General features: G+C 59.6%; 3 protein-coding genes across 4 annotated transcripts; 2 read left to right on the forward strand and 1 right to left on the reverse strand.

Moving 5' to 3' along the window:
* The first annotated feature begins 323 nt into the window (after window positions 1-323).
* Window positions 324-9,702, forward strand: LOC129343137 (cytochrome P450 2F5-like). Its single transcript, XM_054999172.1, has 9 exons — window positions 324-524; window positions 1,844-2,006; window positions 2,330-2,479; window positions 2,879-3,039; window positions 3,814-3,990; window positions 5,354-5,495; window positions 7,181-7,368; window positions 7,853-7,994; window positions 9,306-9,702. Exons 1-9 carry the CDS (start codon window positions 339-341, stop codon window positions 9,485-9,487), a joined length of 1,491 nt encoding a protein of 496 aa, XP_054855147.1. The 5' UTR covers window positions 324-338; the 3' UTR covers window positions 9,488-9,702.
* Window positions 9,703-11,377: 1,675 nt separating this feature from the next.
* On the reverse strand, window positions 11,378-19,461 carry EGLN2 (egl-9 family hypoxia inducible factor 2). Of its 2 annotated transcripts, XM_054999179.1 has the most exons (6): window positions 18,777-19,461; window positions 14,969-15,088; window positions 13,647-13,783; window positions 13,125-13,192; window positions 12,855-13,019; window positions 11,378-11,868 (listed from the first exon to the last, which is right to left on the reverse strand). In XM_054999179.1, the coding sequence occupies exons 1-5, from the start codon at window positions 19,359-19,361 to the stop codon at window positions 12,904-12,906; spliced, it is 1,026 nt and encodes a 341-aa protein (XP_054855154.1). In that variant the 5' UTR covers window positions 19,362-19,461; the 3' UTR covers window positions 11,378-11,868; window positions 12,855-12,903. The 2 variants fall into 2 exon arrangements, with proteins under 2 accessions (XP_054855154.1, XP_054855155.1); XM_054999180.1 differs by lacking the exon at window positions 12,855-13,019.
* On the forward strand, window positions 19,360-20,412 carry LOC129343013 (transcription initiation factor TFIID subunit 4-like). The gene has a single exon (XM_054998971.1). The coding sequence runs from the start codon at window positions 19,360-19,362 to the stop codon at window positions 20,410-20,412; it is 1,053 nt and encodes a 350-aa protein (XP_054854946.1).
* The last annotated feature ends 518 nt before the right edge of the window (window positions 20,413-20,930 follow it).

The raw sequence follows: 20,930 nt of genomic DNA on the forward strand, positions 1-20,930 counted from the left end.
CTGGCAAGCGTCCAACCAGCATCAGGCGGCACTTGCACTTTGGCCCTCAGTCTGCCAGGGTCAGGCAAACGGCATGCATGCACACCGGGCAGCGCCTCGCTGCCCTCTCCTGTGGGTTCCCTTTCCATTCCTTGGCTTCCGGGTCTGAGCCCAGCTGTGGGGCGGCGCCCCCCCCCCCGCCGGCTCCGGGGCTCCTCCTGGCACGGGCGCGGCCGGGGCTTCGCGGGCGGGCGGGGGGAGGGAGGCGGGCGGCGGGGCGCCTGCCGGCCAGGCGACGCCCCGGCGGGCCAGAGGCATATAAGGCGCGCCGCGGGCCGGGCGGCCGCAGTGCGGCGCGCATGGAGCTGAGCGGGGCGGCGCTGGCGGCGCTGCTGGCCGGCCTGGCGTGGCTGCTGTGGCTGTGGCTGTGGCTGGCGGCGGCGCGGCGGCGCGGCGGGCGGCTGCCCCCCGGCCCGGCGCCGCTGCCGCTGCTGGGCAACCTGCCGCAGCTCGACCCGCGCGCCCTGCACCGCTCGCTGGAGAAGGTAGGCGCGGGCGGCGGCGAGGAGGGCAGCGGCTCTTCCCCGCCCCTCGAGGCCGCCTCCCCGGCCCGCCTCGCCTTCGGCCGCCGGGCTCCTTTGCCGGCTCGGCGGGCGGCCCTTCGGAAGTGTCGCCGCCCGCCCGAGTTGCGCCGGCCCCGGGTGCCCCCTCCGAGCGATTCCGGCCCGGCTTGGGCGGGCGGGCGGGCGGCGGCGCAGGGCTGGCCTGTGGGGCGCGAGCGGGGCGGGCGGCGGCTCCCAGCCCCGGGACCGAATGGCTTTTTCCGCAGCAAGGCGCGGGGACCTGGGGCGGCTCCTACTCGCGAGCGGCTAAGCGGGAGGGCTGCGAGTCCGGCCCTGTGCCGGTTCGCCTGCCGCTCCTGCCGGGAGCTGGGCAGGCGGCCTTGGGCCAGTCAGCCCTTCTCAGCCGCGGCTGGCGCGTGGGGCTCGAGAACGCGGACTTCGCGGCTCGCCACTCCGAGCGGGGCGCTCCTCTGGCCGGAAGAGTAGAGTAAGAGCCGCTGTTGCTAAAGGTGCGCTGGGCTGCAGGCCTGCCCAGGTAACTTTTCAAGAGGGAAACCCCACCTTTCTGTGGCGCAGAGTTGCAGGGCCCAGGGAAACTCTGCTGGGGGAAAAGCCACCATCTGGTGCTTCAGCCCCAGGCTTGCTTGTGAGGGTTGTCTGCTTGCTGATGCAATTCTGCCTGAAATCGCCCTTGCAACAGAGATTTTGCACAGCCGGGAGTGATCACACCTGATGTGCACTGAAGCCCCCGCTCCAGCCCTGTGTGGGCGCAGTCTCTGATCACCCCGTTGCCCCTTCAGACTCAAGAGACTTTCATGCCCACTGCATCTTTCCCAGGATTCCCCGGGGTTTTCTGCAAGAGGTGTGTGTGTGGGGGGGACAGGGTGTCAGTGGTCTTTGCACAAGTGGAGGACGCTGTCATGTGGAAACATGGAAAAAATGCACCAGTCAGGTGGCTGAACGGTGGGACACCCTTGGCATGGCAGCAGCCCATGTTTGGTACAGCTTCAGCTGTGTTGCAGGAGAAGACAGCGTGCACGTCTCATGCTGGGTGGGCTTGATTCCAGAAGGAATGTAACAAGAATAAATAGTATTGAGTAATGGCAGCTCTCGGGCCAAGGACTGGCAAGAGGAGATGTCTTGGAGTGGAAGCAGCGTAAATCCTTCCTATAAGGAATCAGCCCAAATGATGGCCCTTTGGCCTGATTACTTAGACTGTTCAGTCAGCTAAGCACACTGCACCACGCGGCAGTCTGACCCCTGCCGTGAGCACCACTGACGCCTGGTTTCTCTCCCCCCAGCTCAGCCAGAGATACGGCCCGGTCTACACCATCCACCTGGGCTCTCTGCCCTGTGTGGTCCTCTATGGCTACCAAGCAGTGAAGGAGGCCTTGGTGGACCAAGCAGACGACTTCAGTGACCGGGGAGACTTCCCCGTCTTCTACCGCTTCACTCAGGGCAATGGTAAGAGGGCTGCCCCCTCCACGCCAAGGTGCTGCCGGCTAAGGCGACTCTGCTGACAGAACCAGGGCTCACCGCCTCAGAATGCCCTTTAGTGTGGGCCCAATAGAACGCACAGCTGAAGTGAGGGGGAACTGCAAAACAGCACCACGCTGGATCGGGCCGGGCCTCATGGTAGGGCCACTGCAGGGATCTAGTCAGGGAAGGGTTAGGCGTGGGATTGGTTGCGCATCGCAGTGAGTGTCCTTGAGCAGAAACGTGATAAAGGAAGAAGGAAACCTGTGCCTGGTGGCCGCTGGTAATCCCCTCCCGCCCTCCCCCTGCAGGCATCGCCTTCTCCAGTGGGCAGAAGTGGAAAGTTCTCCGTCGCTTTGCGCTGCAGACGCTGAAGAATTTTGGGATGGGAAGGAGCAGCATCGAGGAGCGGATCCAGGAGGAGGCTCAGTGCCTTGTGAAAGAGTTCCAGAAAACCAACGGTGTGTCCCTGGCAGGCGGTCGCAGGTGGACTGCCTGGCAGGCAGGGAGGCAGATAGTAAAGGGGGGGGGGTCCCAACCTTCAGTACTAAGGAGGGGGCCAGTGGGATTTAGGCAGGGGCCGCATTTCTGTGACCGAAGGGTCTGCACCTGTCCTAATCCGCCCGCTTTCTGGAGACCCGCAACTGAGTCTGGAAGGGTAGCCGTCTTGAAGGAAAGGCACGCTTGAACCTCCTCTTCCGCACAAAGCCCTTCCCAAGTGACCCCACCCCACAAGGCGAGAGCATTCTTGGGGAGGGGGTGGCAGAGCAGAGGAGCCAAGGGGAGCCCACATCATCTTTGCAAGCAGTGGCTCTTATGCCCCTGGAGCGCCGCATCACCCACCTCTCCTCCCCTCACAGGAGCGCCCTTCAACCCCATCAACCTTGTGTGCCGTGCCGTCTCCAATGTCATCTGCTCTGTGGTTTTTGGGAATCGCTTTGACTATGAAGATGCCGACTTCCTCACCCTCCTCAACCACTTGAACGACAATTTCAGGATAATGAGCTCCATGTGGGGAGAGGTGACTGGCACGGATCAGGTGGAGGGAGGGGCAGCAGAGGCGTGGAGGGGAGGCAAGTGCCTGCTGCAGGGAGCAATGTGCCCTGGGAGGGGAGAAGGACCCATGCGCAGCGACCAGAGGTCATGCGTGGCCAGCTAGAGCTAGGACGTCCCCTGCTTGGTTCCTGGCCAGGGCTTCCCAAGAGGCTTGAGTGACACGTTCGGTCACCCTCTCCCCTCCTGGCCCTGGCCCAGCATGGGCCCCAGAGCAGCTCTGGATCAAGACGGGGAGGGGCATCTAGACAGAAGCTCTGGCTCAGGCGTTACGTAGCACGTCAGGGAGGCAAAGACTCTGTGGGTGGCCATTTTGATATTTCTGTATTTAATATAATACTTAACAGAACATAACGAAAGAAACTAATGAATTCTTCATGCGTTTCCTGCTACTACCCCAAAATAATACAATAACAAAACTTCTTTCTTTTTCTGATCTCTCTCGCTCTCTCTCGCTCTCTCTGTCCTTTCCCAGTTTTCCTTTCTTTCCGGCTTCTGGATCCTCCTCCTTAGCATCTCCCTGCCACTCATCTGCCTAAATGCTGCTCACTGAACTCGAGATTCCTTCCATACACTTTCATTGACTAATTGGTCAAAAGGGACAACTAATGGTGTTTCAGGAATGGGGAAATATTGGGGTGAGTGAGGTGTGTGTGGAAATCTTGGGGGTTGTTTGGAGGGCTTGGTCATAAAGGAATCACTAAAACGCGCCACCAGTTAACCTTTGGCTCCCCTTTCCCAGCTTTACAACATTTTCCCCCGGCTCATGGACTTCCTGCCTGGGCCTCATCAACAAATTTTCCGTAACTTCGAGAAACTGCGGCAGTTCATCGCTGAACGCGTTCGCAGGCACCAGCAGAGTCTGGACCCCAAGGCCCCCCGAGACTTCATCGACTGCTTCCTGATCCGCATGGAGCAGGTACTTCAGAGGCAGCTGCGGGAGGCTCGGGCAGGGCGCCCCTCATTAAGGGGTGGATTTGGAAGTAGCTCGTGCCCTCTTCTGCTTTGGCTCAGGATGGTTAGCAACGCCCTCATCCTTTTTGATTTAAGAATATATTTTAGCCCACCCTTCCCAAAGGCTCAGGTCAGCTGGCGACAAACCCAATTCATGTCACGTACTTAATGTTTAAGACAGTAGTAAGAGCGCAGCCCAGTTTTCCATCAGTGTAAAACGCAACCCCCCCCCCCCCGTGCACATCTACAACACACACAGGTGATTGGTCAGCATCTAGTATGATCGGGTAGGGTCTAAACACCGCAGTTCCAGGAATTTTGGCACCGCTCCTTCCCTCCTGGGCTGCCCCACTGCCAGCCAGGAGCAGGCTGAGCTCCTGCACCACGTTATATTTTATTTTGTTTTATTTGTAACCAGCTCTCCCCACAAGCAGGCTCAGAGCAGGTAACAGCAATCAGTAAAATCACAGTAAAATACGCTAAATGCTTAAGCACGTTTAAATACATTAAAACATGAAAAATCAGTGCGAGAGGCAGCAGTTCTTCACAAGAGCCCAGAAACCAAACCAAACCTAGCACATCCCACGGAATGGGCGACGGCGAACACAGTTAGGGGTGGGCCAGCAGACGGCCAGGAGGGCCCCCTCTCCGGCCGCTGGTGGCCGGGAGCCTTCCGAGCCCTTCTGCGGCCTCTGCGGCCTCCTCACCCTTGGGTGGGCGGGGGATGGCCGTGTCCCTGGCCAGCTGGGCCTTGCAGGCCTCACACCAGGGGTGGCAGAGGGGGGGGCACGGCCCTCCCCCTCCCCGCCTGTGCAAGGCGTTCCTGCGTTGGGGCCAGAGCTCCAGGTAGGCGCCTTCCTGAGAGGATGGCCCAGTCAGCAGATGGTATTGGGCAAGCCCAGGAGGCGCACGGGCAGGTGTGCCCCACGTGGCAGACGGAACCCCTGTTAGTTAAAGGGCTTGCGGTTCAAATGGGGCACTTTGAGAACTGCCCAGAGGAGACTGGTACCTCTGGAGGCAGTTGGGCAAGGACAGCCCAGGGCCATCCACGAGAGCCCGTCCCTAGGCCAGCTTCCCTCTCCAGGTGGCGCTTCCACCAGTCTGGAAAGCGGCTAGCCTGGGGAAGGAGAGAAGGTGGGGAAACCGCCAGAGATTTTGAAAGGGAGAGCACATGAGACTTGGCAACTGACTGCTGGCCCCGTGGACTTATGAGGGGAAGGGCCTGGAACAGCTTCCCCTGGAGGCCACCGTCTCCAGCCCAGCCCCAGAACAGGAAAGGGGGCTCCCGGCAGTCTCTCCCAAGCAGCCTCAGCGATTGCCGTTTGCAGGAGAAGCAAGACCCGCTGAGCCACTTCCACACGGAAACGCTGGTGATGACGACCCACAATCTGTTCTTCGGGGGCACCGAGACAACCAGCACCACCCTGCGGTACAGTTTCCTGATCCTGATGAAATACCCCGAGGTGGCAGGTAAGGGCAGGGGGCAGGAGTTGCTGGACGCACACGAGGCACTTCCCATAGTGCCACACCATTACCGAAAGAAGCGTGGCTATTCTTACCCGTAGGACAGGAGAGCCACCCAAAGCAGAGTCTCAGAGCAGACTCCGTGGCAGTGAATGACCGCTTTGCCATGTATTTCTTGACTTGATGATTTATAGTCCACTGAGACTCAAGGCGGATTACACAGTACGAGATTAGTGCAATCAGTAACAAGTACATTTCAACACAGTATCAAGGACATTTCCATAAGCAATGCCATAGGGTAAAATAGATAACAAGTTTAAAAGACAGAGCATTAGCAAGAATCCAATACAGAGTAGAAAAAATACTGAAGCAGAACATAATCAGTTCTAGGACTAACATTAGACAACAGGGAGCACTGGTGGTACATAGGAGTACATATTTAAAGCAGCAGATAATATGTAAGGCAATATAGTGATGAAGTCTATGGTCCCTAACTCATTAGCGAAGCATCTGAGACCCCCCTCCGTACAATACAGCCCTCCCATTTGAGTAAAAAGCCTTTTTGAATAGTTCAGTTTTGCATCGTTTATGAAAAGCCAGGAGAGGGGGGGGCTCTTCTGACTTCCTCAGGCAGGTCGTTCCACAGGATAGGGGCCACCACAGAGAAGGCCCGTGTATGGGCAGCCCTTGATTTGGTCTCTCTGCAAGGGGGCACCTGCAGAAGCCCCTGTTCAGATAAGCGAAGCTGCCGTGGAGGGGCATAGGGAGGGAGGTGGTCCCGTAGCTCTGCCAGACCAAGGCCGTGAAGAGCTTTGTATGTAATAATGGATACCTTGAACTGAGCACAGTAACTGGTGGGTAGCCAGTGGAGCAACTGGAGGATGGGAGTGATGTTCATGCTCCTGCTCGCTCCTCATAACAGTTGAGCTGCAGCATTTTGCACTAATTAGGGCTTCCAGGTTAACTTAATAATAATGTTTATTGCTTTTCTGGCCGAAGCCATAAGCCATACAAACACCAACAAAATATGAACTGTACACTTGAACATACCCAATTCACATAGACATAACTCGTCTTTATCACTTTAAACTATCTAAACTCATGAAAATCTTGTTTCTTTATCACCGTGGCTAGAAAGGAAGCCACTATAGCTGAGGTTTGATTGTCAGGAAAGTTATCAGACAATAACACTGAGATTGCCCACGGAAGGAAGGGAAGCTTTTCTTTTAACATAATAGGAATAATAAGTCTCTCTCTTTCCTTACTCCGCTTAGGGCAAAAAACTATTACATGATCCAAGGTCTCCAACTTTCCTTGTCCACAGTCACAAGGCGTCTGCACAGCTGTGGGAGTGCGGGGTTGCAATCAGCCTCATATGGGTGCCACCTGCCACCCACTTGGCTCCTGGCATCCGTCTCTTCCACCCACACCTAGAGAGCCCTGAAAGAGTTATTAGGGTGGGCAACTCTGGACTGGGAAATTTCTCATGATATGGGAGCAGTGCCTGGGAAAGGTAGGTGGGGGAGCTCCGTTGGTGGTCAGGGTCTTTGTAGTCTGTAGAGCAGCTGCAATTCAAGGAGAGTTCCAGCCCACCCACCCCCCTAGTTTGGTAACCCTGGCATTTGTCTACCATCGCACCCCCTACTCAAGGCAGGCAGTCCATGTTTACTCCTCCGTGTCTCTGTCTGCAGCTCAAGTCTACGAGGAGATTGACCAAGTGATCGGGCGTGAACGAGCCCCCTGCCTGGCTGACCGCAAGCTCATGCCGTACACGGATGCCGTGATCTACGAGATTCAACGTTTTATCACCATCTTGCCCATGGGACTGCCTCGTGCCGTGACTCGGGACACGCCTTTCAGGGATTTTCTGCTTCCCAAGGTACGGTAGCCCTGGGGCGGCTGGCCTCTGCCTGAGTTTCCTCTCCCTCTGAGGTTGTGTTCACACACAGGGGAGAGATGCACCCCCAGCCTGAAACCCCCCTGTGATGGATCAGTGGAACTCGCTCCTCGCTCCTGGCAAAGCCACAGAGTGACTGAGGGCAAGCTGGCCCCCCACGCAGGCTGGGACCCAGGGGGGGAAGAAGCCAGGCATCAGTGGGACCCCCGAGCAAGGCTGTGTTGGTGTTTCAAGGCTTGGGGGCGGGGGGGGCAGATATTCCTGGGTTTCCACCAGCATGCTCAGTGACGGAGAGGTTTGCTTTCTGTCTTGCTTTCCTGGAAACAAGTCACTGGCCACCACCTTTCATTGGGTCTCACGGGTGCCTCGAGAGCTCCTCCACCTTGGGGTGAGGGAAACTGGCTCCCCTGTCAGCTGCCTGCTCCCCCCCCTCCACGTTTATGACCATTTCTCCCCCCCCCAACAGGGCACCAATGTGATCCCGTTGCTGAGTTCGGTGCACTACGACCCGTCCCAGTTCAAGGACCCAAATTCCTTCAACCCGGCCAACTTCCTGGATGAAAACAACTCCTTCAAAAGCAGCGATGCCTTTATGCCCTTTGCCCCAGGTATGGAGGCGGGGGGAGATTCCATACCCCAACCCTGCCAAGCCCGAAAGCGCTTTTAGGCTGCATCCCAGCTAGGAAGAGGGAGTTCTGTGGGTAACGCTCTGGCAAAGGGGGGGGCGGGGTGGAAGCCAGAGTCCCCCACTGGAGAAAGGCCTCCTCTTCCCTGGGGGAGCCAGGGGCAGGGGAGGGCGGGATTCTCACCGCCGTTGAGAGCTTAACCCCGGCAGCTGCAGGCTGGCCCAGGCCAGCCTCTTGCAAGGCTTGTGGAGATGCCCCAGCCCGTGGCGGCGGCGGCCCAGGAGGCGGCTTTGGAGGCCCACGCAGGACCCGCAGCCCCACCACCTGGCCTTAACTGGACTGAACCCCGTGGCGACTGGATACTGGGGCCCCTGTCAAGGGGACATTGCCCAGCCCCAGGAGAAGAGGGGGACTGGACACACGCCAAAGATCCAAGGACAGACCAGCCTTTGCAGTGCCCAAGATGGTTCACCATTTCTGCTGCAAGAGACGCACACAGAGAGCAGCACTTCTGCCTGAAGTTCGCAGCCCTCCCCGCGTCTCATCCTCGAGGGCATCCCACAGAGCAGGGGCTCAGAGGCAGAGCCCTGCTTCTTCCCGTGCAGCCAGTCCTGCCTCCAGCCCCGGAGTCCCCAGGCGAAGAGCCTCAGCCCACAGGTGTTGCCACAGCACCTTCGCTCATCTGAAAGGGGACCTTCTGCAGCTGCCACCTGCCGCTGCCCAGACGTGTACATGCTCTGTGATCCCCCCCCCTTATGGAACGGCCTGCCTGGAGAGGTCAGGAGAGCCCCCCCCCCTCCGGGCTTTCCACAAACTATGCAAAACTGAATTATTCAGGAGGGCTTTTTTTGCAGGTAAGAAACGGTCCAAAGAGATCTCTTAGGAAAGGGACAGGCACTGCAGACTGTACTACTGGGTACTGTGTTGATGTAAATATGCTCCTATTGAGTCATTTCCGTATCGTTTACCATATTATGTCAAATTACTTATGTTTCTGCCATGTTGCAGATCCATGCTTGTTTTCAGATTTCTGCCACGCCCGTTCTGTTGCCTCGTTTATTGGAATTCCCCCTCCCCTGATCATACGGACTTCCACTGTGTAATCCCACCTTGAGTCTCAGTGAGAAAGGTGGACTATAAATGACAGAGAGAGATAAATAAGTGAGGGGTCGTTATTTGGAACACACCCATCAGCGCCGGCAGGGGTGCTTCAACAGGAGGGCCAGCTGCTGGGGCAGAGTCCATGACGAGGCCTGCAAACTTACCCCCCCCGCCTTCCTTTCTCACCCACAGGGAAGCGCATCTGCCTGGGAGCCGGCTTGGCCCGCATGGAGATCTTCCTCTTCCTCACCACCCTCCTCCAGCACTTCACCTTCCGGCCACTGGTTGCTCCTGCCGAGATTGACCTGACCCCCCAGTGCACAGGCCTAGGCAACGTCCCCCGACCTTTCCAATTCCAGGTCTTCTCTCGCTAGCCCTGGAAAGGGCAAGGAACCCCACGCCTGCACGCTCACCCCCTACACATACTGGAGCTGGGCAGGGGGCAGAAGGGAGGGCGACTCTCCACGCCACCTTCCGCTCCAACCAGGGCTGTGAACAGGCCACGCCTTGAAACAGGACCAAGTTCCACTGCGAGGACACGAATGACGTGTCTCTCTCTCTCTCTGCATAATACATGCTGCATTTCCTACTCTGTTGTAAGGTTTATTCTGCTTCGCGTCAGGGAGGGCTACGAGGGCCCACCCACGAGGGGAGATCTCGCCAGGCTACCCCTCTGGCTTCTGCAAAGCAGCTGCCAGCAGGTGACGAGAGAGAACCCTCACGATCCCTGGGAATGGCAACTTTTACGTGCGGCGGGTGGGGGGGGGAAGCAGGCAGCCAGCGCCCTCCACCTGACACTTGGTCACAGGTAAATCCAGGGGCTTTATGGCACAGCACTGTTATTCTGGATTGTACCAAACAAGTCTCCATTTAAGCCATGCCAAAAACTGTGGTGTGGGTGTGGCAGGCAGTGTGCAGAAGAAAGAGGAGAAAAGGGGGGCTGCAGGGGGGCCAGTCAGGCTGTCTCCAGGACGAGGCTGTGTAGCTCCCTGGACAAATCAAAACACAGCGGCCGGTGCTCTGCGGCAGCACCCCCATCCCAAAGCCTTAAAACCCACCTGGCTGTGCTTTGGAGACAGTGAGGGGGAAACACTCTGCACTTGGTCAGAAGACTTTCTTACGAATGCTTCACACTTAAGGGAGCCAGGGCAAGCATCCAACTAGGAAAAGGCCCGGGGAAGACAGGGGAGTCTCAAATCTGGCCCTGCTCCCCCCATCCCGTACCCAGTGCGCAAAGGAACATCATGTGCGTTTCCTCTTCTCTGCTTGCCGGGAAACCGAAGGGGCAGAAAGTTAACGCTCTCCCTCCTCCCCTGTGGAAAAGGCCCCCAAACCTTGGAGCTGCATTTGCAAGAGAGCTCAGTGGCGCCACCTGGCAGCCCATTTAGTTCCAGCACCCCTCCATCCCCCTAAAACCACATCCATCACAGGATACAGGCTGGGAAAATGCTGAACGGAAGCCAGAGCCACCACCCACCACCCCAGGCTGCTTTGTGGCAACCCAGAACTGGCACTTGTGGTGGGCTAGGAGGCCAGCTTGTCCCTTGGGCCGAAGACAGGCCTCTGCCTCCCACAGCAGAGCACAAGCTTAGCACTGGACCCTTCAGAGTCTTTGTGCCACTCACAGCACCCCTTACCACCACCACCACCCCTTTCAAATTGCACTCTGCATCTGGAAACCAGTGGAAGGGAGCTATCCAAGAATGCCTTCCTCACGGTTGGGGCACCTCAATGCATGCCTGTAGGAGGGAGGGACTGGGAGCTGAGCACAAAGGCATGGAGGAACTGTTACTCTGCATTAGTTCCAGCAGAGCGCCCTTCAGATGTCCCTTCGTGCCCACTGCAACTGGATTTCACTGCCCATAAAAAAACAGGCTCTCAGCCCCCGGCCATGGGAGATGCAGTTGCTCTGCAAGAGCGCCAGCCCAGATAAACAAGATGCCACGCGAAAGCAACACACACAGACCGCCCCGCCAGGGGTGTGCGCATGGCTCACCAGCCCCACACTTAAACCACGACTAACACCATGGGGGGGATGAGGCCATTTCCAATGGGGAAGGGCAGGGAATGGGGCCCTCCCCATCGCTGCTGCTTCACCCAAAAAAATACCCTCAGAGACGGGATCTTCCACATCGCACCTGGTCTGGCTCCAAGACTCAGGGAGTGCCCCCCGCCCCGCAAAGGGGAGCAGATGAGCCAGCGGATCACAGCATTCTCCTGCCTCCCCTCCCACCTTCCACAAAAAAAGGCAGAGCCACTTCCATGAGGTGATGTTTATTCCATCCCATCTGCAAGCCCCTTCAATAGTTCCTTCGTCGTCTCTCGGGCTTCCCTGCTCTTTCTTGACTGGCTGATGGATTAAGCGGGCAGGAGACGCAGGCACGGCAGCTCGGGGGTGGACAGAAAGGCCCCCGCCACTGGAGGCCTTGAGCAGGAAGCCTCCCCCACTGAAACAAGGAAGCAAACGGGCCGGACAGCGGGGCCCACACCACACACACAGGCGCTCCCCCTCCTCCAGGCCCAGTCGCCCCAGAGGGCCCCCTTCTCGTCTCGGGCCCTGGCGGAGGCCCCTCCTGCTGCACCTGGCCAGGGTTAGGGGCGGCAGATGCAGGCAGCGGCAGCAACACGCAGCTGAAAATGGCCAAAGAGAGCAAAGCACCTTCGGCTGCCAGGTTTCCGCGGCAGTGTCCAGCTTTCTGTCAGGTGGGGCCATTAGCTTGCGTGGCGGGAGGCAGGTCGTCCAGCGGAGCAGATGCTGCAAAAAGGAAGGCCAGAGAGGTTACTTCACACCTGCTGGGCCGGAGCGGGAGATGGCGTCGGCCCTGCCTCAGAGGTCTTCCACTCTTACGAGCAACTAATGGGGGCTAAACTAATGCAGGTTCCTGGTTGAAGTAAAGGGATTGCCCGCTGGTTTTAAGAGCAACTCATCTACTGACTGACTGGGCAGCAGGGAAGGGCTCAGGTCAGCCTCTCCTCCTCCTCCTCCTCCTCCTCCTCCTCCCGGAGCCCCCCTGCCAACTCCACAGCCTGCCACCTGGGCTGTTTTTTTGTTTCTCCCGCAAAGGAAGTGTCTCTCCCTGGGGAAAAGAGCCCCTGGCTGAGGAGGAAAGACGAGGAGGAAGGGGCGGCAGGGGTACCTGGTCCTTGGATCTTTCTGCTTCCTGAGAGGAGCACTCCTGAACTTCAGCACATCAATGCACGTTGCCCACAAAGAGCCACATTTTTGCCTCACACCCTTCGAGACATGGCCTGCAACTTGCCAGTGCCCCTTCTCCAATCCTCAAAGGCAAGACATGGGCAGCCCTCTCCCCCAACCTCCCTGCTCAGGACTACACAACAGGCCAATTCACACAATACAAAGCCTCCATGGCTGACACACGGATGGTGCATTACAGGAGCCATATGCTGACCGTGACCATGGCGCACGCACACAGCAAAAAGGTTCACCACTGCCTTGACATCATTTTCCCAGCTGAAACGACTCCAAGGCGGAGCTGCCGTTTGTCTCACTGGGAACAATGATGGTGGCAACTCGTAGGTTTTCCGGGGCCGCAAAGAGCGCCTCCAGCTCCTCAGGACTTTGTATCATGGGAATCGGCCTTAAGGTCCCCCCTGCAGCATCGCCCTGTTCACGTTTCTAAAATAAGTCACAATTTTTCAGGTCCTTTTCAAGCCACCCTGAGGACCTGTGATTGGGGGTTGGGGAGAAGCGTGCATAAAACGAATTAAAGGTCAAAACACCTTTAAATCAGTCTGATCAGCCAACCAAAGCACCCGTCTCATGCCCAACTCAGGGATAACAATGGGAAGTGCAGAGGGACGCCACGGCTGCAACCCGGCCGGAAGTCCCCTCCTGCAACGAGGAAGCCCTTACGCCCAGACCCGGCTGCTCTGGCTGCTCACCAGCTGCTGGCCGGAAGAGGAAAGCACTCAGAATCACATGCCTACAGATCCCTGCCCTGTTTGCTAACAGAATCCAGCCAAGGCACAAAACCCCCTCCCGTCACATACCCATCTGGTGCTTCCCTTTGGCTTCTGCCCGCTCTTTGCCATCAAAATACCAAACTGTGATGGCGTACCTGCAGAAGGAAGAAGCATACGTGAATGGGGGCTGCACAGAAGACATCCCCAGAGGATTTGGGCCGCAAGTTAATTAGCACCTGGATTCTCCACCTGGGTGCGAAACCACACATTGCCTTTTCCTCGAGTCCTCCCAGGTGCTGCGAATTCGGTGGCCGGAATTCAACCCCTGCCTGCAGAGAGGCCAGTCTGGGGCAGGACTATGGAGAGGCAACTTAAGCATCTTTTTGCCCAATCTGAAAGGGGTCCGGGGGGGGTACTGTTTGCGCTGTGAGGGAAACCAGATGTTCTGACGGACGCACACGTTTCCTCAACAGACCAAACACCCCCCGCCAGCCATTTCAGGCCAGGAAAACAGTCCTGATCCAAAGCAGTCCTCATGAGAGGCCCCCGTCTTGCCACAAGGGGGAGAGGCACCCCAGGGCTGCGGCTCCCTCCACAAGGCCTCCTTACCGGGTGGCGTAGGATGGCTTCACTTCATGTGGGTTGCGCCTGTCCGACCAGAAGAGGAGCAGCCGGTCAAATATGGGCTCGATGTTTGCAACAACCGGCCGCCCTTCGGGATAGATCTGCAGGATCCCCCCATGAACCTGGAGAGGAGGGGCAACCGAGGCTCCTCAGGAGGGGCGTTCTGGCTGCTTGTTCCGGCCACTGCAGCATCCCCCGCCCCAACCCAGGGGTGCATCCTTCCTTATGCTGAGGCCAGGACTGGGAGGCTGAAGGTCAGGGTGAGCAACTGAAGGGGGGGGAGGGAGGGAGGGTCTCTGCTTCCCTCCAATCTGCAATGGCAGGGCAAGCACATCTCCCTCCCCAATCAGAAGCGACTCTTCCCCGTGAGGAATGTCCTTTGGAGCCATTGGGGGTCCAGCAGAACACCTGGGGGGGGCAGTGATGCTGGGGAGGGAAGAGGAACCGGATCAAGGGCAACACTCCAGCCATGGCCCAGCGGTGGCAGCCAGGGGCACTCTGGGGGGAGCGGAGGGGGCAGCGGGCTGGACGTGGGCTTTGAAGGCCACACAAACATGCACACTCTGTTCCCTTTGCATGATGCTCTCTGGGTCCAAGTCACATAAGAGGCACTGAAAGTCAGCATGGGGGTATCCAGAACCATGGGAGGGGCAGTTGATGGTGGGAGGCCTTAGGCAGTTTGTTTCTACCGTCCATGAAGGCTGGTTAGGATCAAATCAAAGTCTTAAAAAGAAGAAAGAGGAGCAAGAGATACGGGCAGAAATCCCAGTGCCGTGATCCAGCCAAGCGAGCTGACTCACAAGGCCATCGCCAGGAGCAACCCTCCACCCAAAGGACAGGATCCAGGGACTCGGGGCCTGAGCATCCCAGCCTCCTTTCGCCTTCCATTTCTCCCCTCCAGCTGCAGACGGACTGCAGAAGCCCGGCCTCAACCCCGCCCCCCACAGGCTCAGTCCATGCACTCCTGCCTGGAAGCCCACCACCCATGACCACTGGGGGGAGATGGCTTGTATCACTGCAGAAAGAAGAGTACCCTGCATATGCTCAGGTGCACACACAGTTTTTGTTAGAGCTGCAAACACCCCGCCGCCCTCTGCTCTGCTTTCCTCTCCCACAAACCTGCCTCTAAGGCAGCACTGGAGCCCGCTCTGCTTCCACGGAACCTGAAGGAACCTCTGCAGAACTCGTCAGGCCCAGGAGCCCTGTAAGCTGCAGGGGAGGGAGGGGGCAGAGGGGGTGGCAAACACGGGGGCCCTGCGTGAGACTGGGGGGGGGGGTCAGGATTCCTCGCCAGACCGGCCACCTACCTGGCTATCCCACTGCCGGTTAAGGTAATAAATGCAGGTGACACAGCGCCCGTCCCCATGGGGGTTGTCCACGTGCCGCACATAGCCGCTGCCGCTGCCGGGGTAACATGCCACCATGGCCTGGAGGGGAGGGGGAGGAGAGGGGGGGTTCATTGCCAGGGACAGAAGGCAAAATGTAACACAAAAAGAAGGCCACTGTGTAGTGAATAGCAATTGACAAACGGAAGACCTACCACGGTCAGGTCAAAATGACCCAGAGTACTTAAAAGAACACAGTGCAGCTGAAAAATAAAACAATCCTTCTGATAAATTATCAAAAATATGTATCTTACTTATCTAAATGCCTGGGTGTTTATACAAGCAAGATACAAGCGGCATATATAAGTCATATTCCAAAGATAAGTGCAAGCCTTAACAGATTGATCTGAGCACCAGAGAAATTGATACGCTCCCGTTAATTAGTCCAGATTCTCCAAAGTCCACATTTTGATCATTTATCAGGACTGTGTTATTTTTCAGCTGCACGGTGTTCTCCACGGTGTTCTTTAAGTGCTCTGGGTCATTTAGACCTGACCGTGGTAGGTCTTCCGTTTGTCAGGGACAGAGAGGGCAGACAGCTCACAGATCCACACGTGGCCCCAGAGCAACTGCACTCGCCTGCTTGCCTCTTGCGTGGCGGCCAAAGCGACAGCAGAGTCGGCTGGTCTGTCCCTCTTTCCACAGTAAGGGTTGCAGCGTGCACGGGGGAGCAGGCCAGGAGCAGAACACACAAAGGGAAGTTTTGCATGCATCATTTTTTTAAAAGTGCCAAGAATTTTATGTAAATTGGCATTGCCGGCACTCTGCATATGCTCAGTGGTCCACCCCTTTATCCTTCTGATGCCGCAGTGCCAGATTCTTACACAGGGCATAGGACGTCCGGCTGAGCCATCCCCACACCCATCCCAATGAGCCCCACAGGCACCAGAGGGCCCAGCAGAACACCTCCCACCCTCTGGGGAGCGCTCCCCCCACACCCCCTGTACCAGGAGACCCCAGCCCTGCGGCAAAGCAACGTGAACAAACCCCCCTTGCCCTTTAGTGCCCTATGCAAAGGCAGGGTGTGGCAACAGGTATTCTGCACATGCTCAGAGGCACTCATCACTGAGAAACAGAGCCAAAGAAAGCAAAGCCCTAGAGACTGGCAGTAATTGGGAGAGGGCAGGGGACGCTTGGGAGTCGCAAAGGGGGCAAAAGAAGGGGGGATAATTAACAAGTTCTTGAAAAACTATATGGAGGGTGGTGGTGCAGAGAGAGCAGTTTGCTGCCAGACAATGCAGAGGATTATGGCCAGCGGGGCAGCCCATGAGGACAGCTCTATGTGCCCCCCCCCCCAAAAACAGCGGAAAAATCTCAAGAGGCTCCTTCGCAATCCAGGCTCAAGCTGAGATGCCACCAACTTCCTCCCTCTCCCCCCACCCCGCCACCAAAGCAAAAAGAGCAGCAGCCAATCAGCATTGCAGAAGTGGGGGGGGAGACGGCCCCCCCTTCACACCTCCCTTGTCAAAGGCTGGTGCGTCCTGTTCCAGGGAGCACCAAGGACATCGAGTCCCCGTGACGCAGAACCGACCCGTTCCTCAACCAAACCAGCCCACGTGGGACACCCCTTGCTGGGTCAGCTGAGGACAACAGTGCTCAGACACCCCCCCCCCTCACAAATGAGAGAGCTTGCAAGGAGGTTCTCACTAGGGGGGACAAGCTGGGGAGGGGCTGTTAGTAAGGTGAAGAAGGCATCAACCGCTCCACTCCAGGCGGGGCAAAGGACCCGGAAGGCTTGGCTTCCCTTTTACACACACACCAGCTGCTGACAGTGGAAGCGATAAAGCTGCCCCCCACCCACCCCCACACACGAAGCCCTCACTCCACCAACAGATCCCAGGCTTGGGGCCAAGAGACCCCCCCCCCCTCCACAACCACTCCTTCAGACTGAACTCCCTGAACAGCCCTCTCCCCATTTACGCGCCCACAAGGGAGGACAGGGCAGGGCAGCCATGGGGAAGAAAACAACTTTTGCATTGGAGCAGTGGAGGATCCAGGTCAGGCACTAATTGAAACAAAGGGGGTTTCATGCCCCCCTGCCCTGCAGCTTGACACAAAACCAGGAGGGGTGGGCTGGGAGGCCTGCAGACCCCTCCTCTCACACTCCCTGCCTGGACTGGATACAAGACCCAGAGAAAAACTGACTCTCTTGTGAAGTCCAGAGAAGGGAGGGAGCCCCAACCCCAACCCCGGCTGTTCCAAACACCCACAGCCAAGACTCCCTTCCAATGTCACAGAGAACACGGGGGGGGGGGTGTCCACTTCTTGGGCAGCTTGGTCTCCCCCAAGGTATCACTACCCCAATCAGCTGCCCAGATGGCCTGCATACTTCGGGGGGGGGGGGGCTACAGGAATTCCAGGAAAAGCTGAAGCCAGCCCAAGTCTTCCTGGAACACAGGGATCACCTTCTCTCCTGGGAAGTCAGCCTCCGGCCCCTCCGCCAACCTGAGCCTCTCCTACTGCAAACCAAGGGGGGGGGAGTTTCCTCCAATTTCGCCCTGTCTGCTCTCTGGCAAACACGGCATCCTCCCCATTTTCTGCAAGGGAAGAGGGCATCCTCAAAGCAAGTACTGCACTGGAAACAAACCGGGGGGGGGGGCACTGCCGATGCCAGTGGCAGCTTGGGGCAGACTTTGGGTGTTATCCAACCCCTCCACCCTGAGCCAAAGAAGGCTTGTTTGGAGGCAAGGATAAGCCCAGCACCCAAGAAGATTCATCAGTAATGGACAGGGCGGGCTGCAGCCTTAACCGGCCCGACCCCTGGGCTGGAAGCACTGTGCCACGCATCCTGGTGCCACACTGAGGAAAAGCCACCGCAGCCCCAGAACAAGCAGGGAGCAGGCAGCAGTCTGGGGTCAAAGGTTATCATGCCAAAGGAAACCATTACCACAAGAAGGCCTCCTCCTCCCGAGGGGTTTGCCCACCATTGCCTAGCAACCCCCGCAGGCACCTAAACTGCTCCGCAACTGAGTTCCTAGTTCATGCCACGAACCGAAGGGGAGGTCTGAGCAGTGATGAGGGGTGGGGAGGGTGGCCATTGGCTTCCCAACTCCCTCTAGACTGAAGCTCAGCTGCACTGGAGGAAACTGATCCCGCTTTGCAGCAATGTTGTTTCCAACACCAAAAGACTGGGGGGAGGGGGCAGGCAGTGGATGCTCAGTTTGTTCACAGGTGCTCTGCAGGTGCTCAGAGATGTGTTCCAAGGCTACTGCAAACAGGGTTGGTAGCAAATCCCTGGCTTCACAGAGGCCCATAAGCAGCATCTCTGTTCTTCTGCCCACTCTAGGGCAGGCACCCCCAACTCCGGGGAAATGCCGACAAGAACCAGGACTCCCGCGTCAATGTTTGGGGTGCAGCAAGAGAGAGAGAGATGCTGGAAGGGAACAGACACCACTGCGAGAGGGCGGGGGCAGGAGCGGCCCCCTTTCCAGAAGTGAAAAGGGCTGGCTCTGAACTGGAACTTGAACCCGCCCAACCCTAAGCAGTGGGCAAGCCTGGGCGGCAGGTTCTCACTGCCGGATGGAAGTGCACCTTGTGCACGCTCAGAGGCAGTCTTTCCGGGGCTCTGCCCGGCACCCCCACCAGTTCCGCAAATCCGGCCTGACCTGCAGAAGGCTGGCATCAAAGGGAAACGGGGCTAAACCCCCAGGCGGGCCTGCACCCCGCGAAGCAGCAGCTGATCGCCACACCCCGCCCGCCCACGCCCGCCAGGCCCGCGGCGACGCCTCACCTTGGTGCGGCCGGTGATGTCGTAGCCGCCCAGCCTCCCGGCGCAGCGCCGCATGAGCTCGTCGAGGCGGCCCACGAGGGCGCCGATGGCGCGGCAGCCGGGCTCCCGGCCCTCCACCCAGGCGACCTGGTCCCCGCGGATGCTGCGCGGCGGCACCGCCCTCGGGCTCACCAGCTGCCCGTCGCGGAACTTGCCGCTGCGGTCCAGGCCCGCCACCTCGGCCAGCACGCGGCCCGCCAGCGCCTCGCCCAGGAAGGCGTCCTTCACGCAGATGCCGTACAAGCCCATGCACGGCACCACGTAATCCAGCGCCAGCCGGCCGAGCGGGACGCGCTGCGGGCCCGCCTCCGGAGCCGCCCGGGCCCGCTTGGCGCCTCCGTCGCTCTCCGCGGCGCCGCTGGCCGCCGGCCGCCGCTTGGGCTCCCGAGGGCCGCTCAGCGCCAGCAGCAGCAGGCCCCCGACGGCCGCCCCCGCTCGCCCCTGCGGGCACGGCTCCTTGCCGGCGCCCGGCGCCCGGCTCTCGCGGCCCATGGCCCGGAAGGGCACGCCTACGGGCCCCGAAGCAGGGCCGGCACCCTCCGCCATGCCGCGGCGCGGGGCCGCCTCGCCATGGTGCGGCCGTGCGTGGGGCTCCGTGGGCAGCGGGGCGAGGGCGGCCTCGCAGAGGGAGCAGGAGCCGCTGACCGGGCAGGAGAGCCTCAGGGCTGCGCAGGACTGGAAGGGCCCCCGAGCGCCGCCGCCGCCGCCGCCGCGATCTCCCGCTCCGGCTTGCAGGAGCTGCGGCCGCTGCCGGAGGCGCTCCCGGCCCTCCGCCCGCGCGCAGGCCCTGATCCGCCCCGAGCGGCGGCGTCTCCCTGCCCGAGGGCCGGTCCTCAGCCGCCCGCCTCTGCGGAGCGCCCGAGCCGGCCCGGCCTCCCCGCACGCACCGCCCGGCGCACTCCTCCGCCGGCTGCGGCCGGGGGAGCTTGGCCGGGGCCGCAGCCCGCGGGGAGGAGCCCAGCAGCGGCTGGCCGGTCAGCCTCGGCCCCGGGGGCGGGCTGTGCAAAGCGCGCCGGAGACGTCCCGCGGCGAGCGCGGCAGCCCCGAAGCTGCACGCCGCGCCTCTTCCTCCACTCCCGCCGGAGCCCGCGGACTGTCGCTCTGCATTGGCCCCACCGGGCAGCAGCTCCCGGCCGGACTGCCCTTCCGCCCAGCGGCGCTGCCGTGCAGCCGTCCCCCGCGACGGCGCTCGCCCCGCGCGGCCCCGTCTGCTCCACGGCTCCTCGTCCCGCGGCCGCGTTTCCAAGGGCGCCAGGCGGCTGACAGGCACCCGGGCGGAGGGGGGGGCGCGTTTGGGGGTTGTCTCCGAAGCCTTTCCCAGGCCGGCTGCCTCTCTGCAAAACACCCCCCGAGGCGGGGGGGGGGGCAGAGCGGGGAGGGGCCCTGTCGGGCCAGTGCAGAGATGGCACCTGTGAGCACCCAGGAGCCAGGCCTCTCCGCTGCACTCGCCCAGACCCCAAAAGAGGGTGCTTCTGCAGGCCTCAGGCAACCCAAAGGCTTGCCTGAGGAGCAGGAGGCAGGCAGCAGGCAGGGGCCACCGCCACACACACCCCGCAGCAGAAGGGTGCCTTTGCCACCCATGGAGGGCAGCTGCTGACCAGGGGGCTGGAGAGGATGCAGGTACCAGCATCTCCCAGCGGGCACAAAATGGCAGCCAGCAGTGGAGGGCCAAGAGGCTGGCTGGCTGGCTGGCTGGGAAAGAGGGCCCTTGCGCCGGGCTGTGCCGGCCAGAATGCTCCCCCGTTCCTGTCTTGGGCATTATAATGGGGGAGGGGTCGCTCTCCACTCTTTTTTGGCCTAGGCAGGATTTGGGGGGCCACTCTGGTCTTGCCTCCAGCCCAGGGCCAGGGATCCAGACCGGACAGAGCTGAAGGGCAACCATTGCAGGGACTGCAGCTCCTACCCGTAGGGCAGGTTTCGCAAGGTGGTTTGTGGAGATCCCTGTTCTGTCTTTGGGGGGCTGTGGCGCACACACGCACGCGCACCCCCGCTTAGATAAGCCTGAGACTGCGAATACTGCGGCCTCCTCCCTCTGTGGCACCAGCCTTTTTCCTGAGGAAGGCGACGCAAGCCAGCGAGCAGCCTGCTTCTGGGAAGCCCCAAAGCGAGCGGGAG

This window comes from Eublepharis macularius, chromosome 15 (genome assembly GCF_028583425.1).
Source record: "Eublepharis macularius isolate TG4126 chromosome 15, MPM_Emac_v1.0, whole genome shotgun sequence".
In the NCBI taxonomy this organism is placed as follows: Eukaryota; Metazoa; Chordata; class Lepidosauria; order Squamata; family Eublepharidae; genus Eublepharis; species Eublepharis macularius.

What these genes read in the sequence shown, in the direction of transcription:
- LOC129343013 (XM_054998971.1), top strand. Translation starts at nt 19,360, where the DNA reads ATGCCGCGGCGCGGGGCCGCCTCGCCATGGTGCGGCCGTGCGTGGGGC.
- EGLN2 (XM_054999179.1), bottom strand. Translation starts at nt 19,361, where the DNA reads ATGGCGGAGGGTGCCGGCCCTGCTTCGGGGCCCGTAGGCGTGCCCTTC. An exon ending in AAGCCATCCTACGCCACCCG is followed by an intron (nt 13,193 to 13,646) that starts GTAAGGAGGCCT and finishes TTCCTTCTGCAG; the next exon opens with GTACGCCATCACAGTTTGGT. An exon ending in CAAAGGGAAGCACCAGATGG is followed by an intron (nt 13,020 to 13,124) that starts GTATGTGACGGG and finishes TCCGGCCAGCAG; the next exon opens with CTGGTGAGCAGCCAGAGCAG.
- LOC129343137 (XM_054999172.1), top strand. Translation starts at nt 339, where the DNA reads ATGGAGCTGAGCGGGGCGGCGCTGGCGGCGCTGCTGGCCGGCCTGGCG. An exon ending in GAAATACCCCGAGGTGGCAG is followed by an intron (nt 5,496 to 7,180) that starts GTAAGGGCAGGG and finishes CTCTGTCTGCAG; the next exon opens with CTCAAGTCTACGAGGAGATT. An exon ending in CTTTATGCCCTTTGCCCCAG is followed by an intron (nt 7,995 to 9,305) that starts GTATGGAGGCGG and finishes TCTCACCCACAG; the next exon opens with GGAAGCGCATCTGCCTGGGA.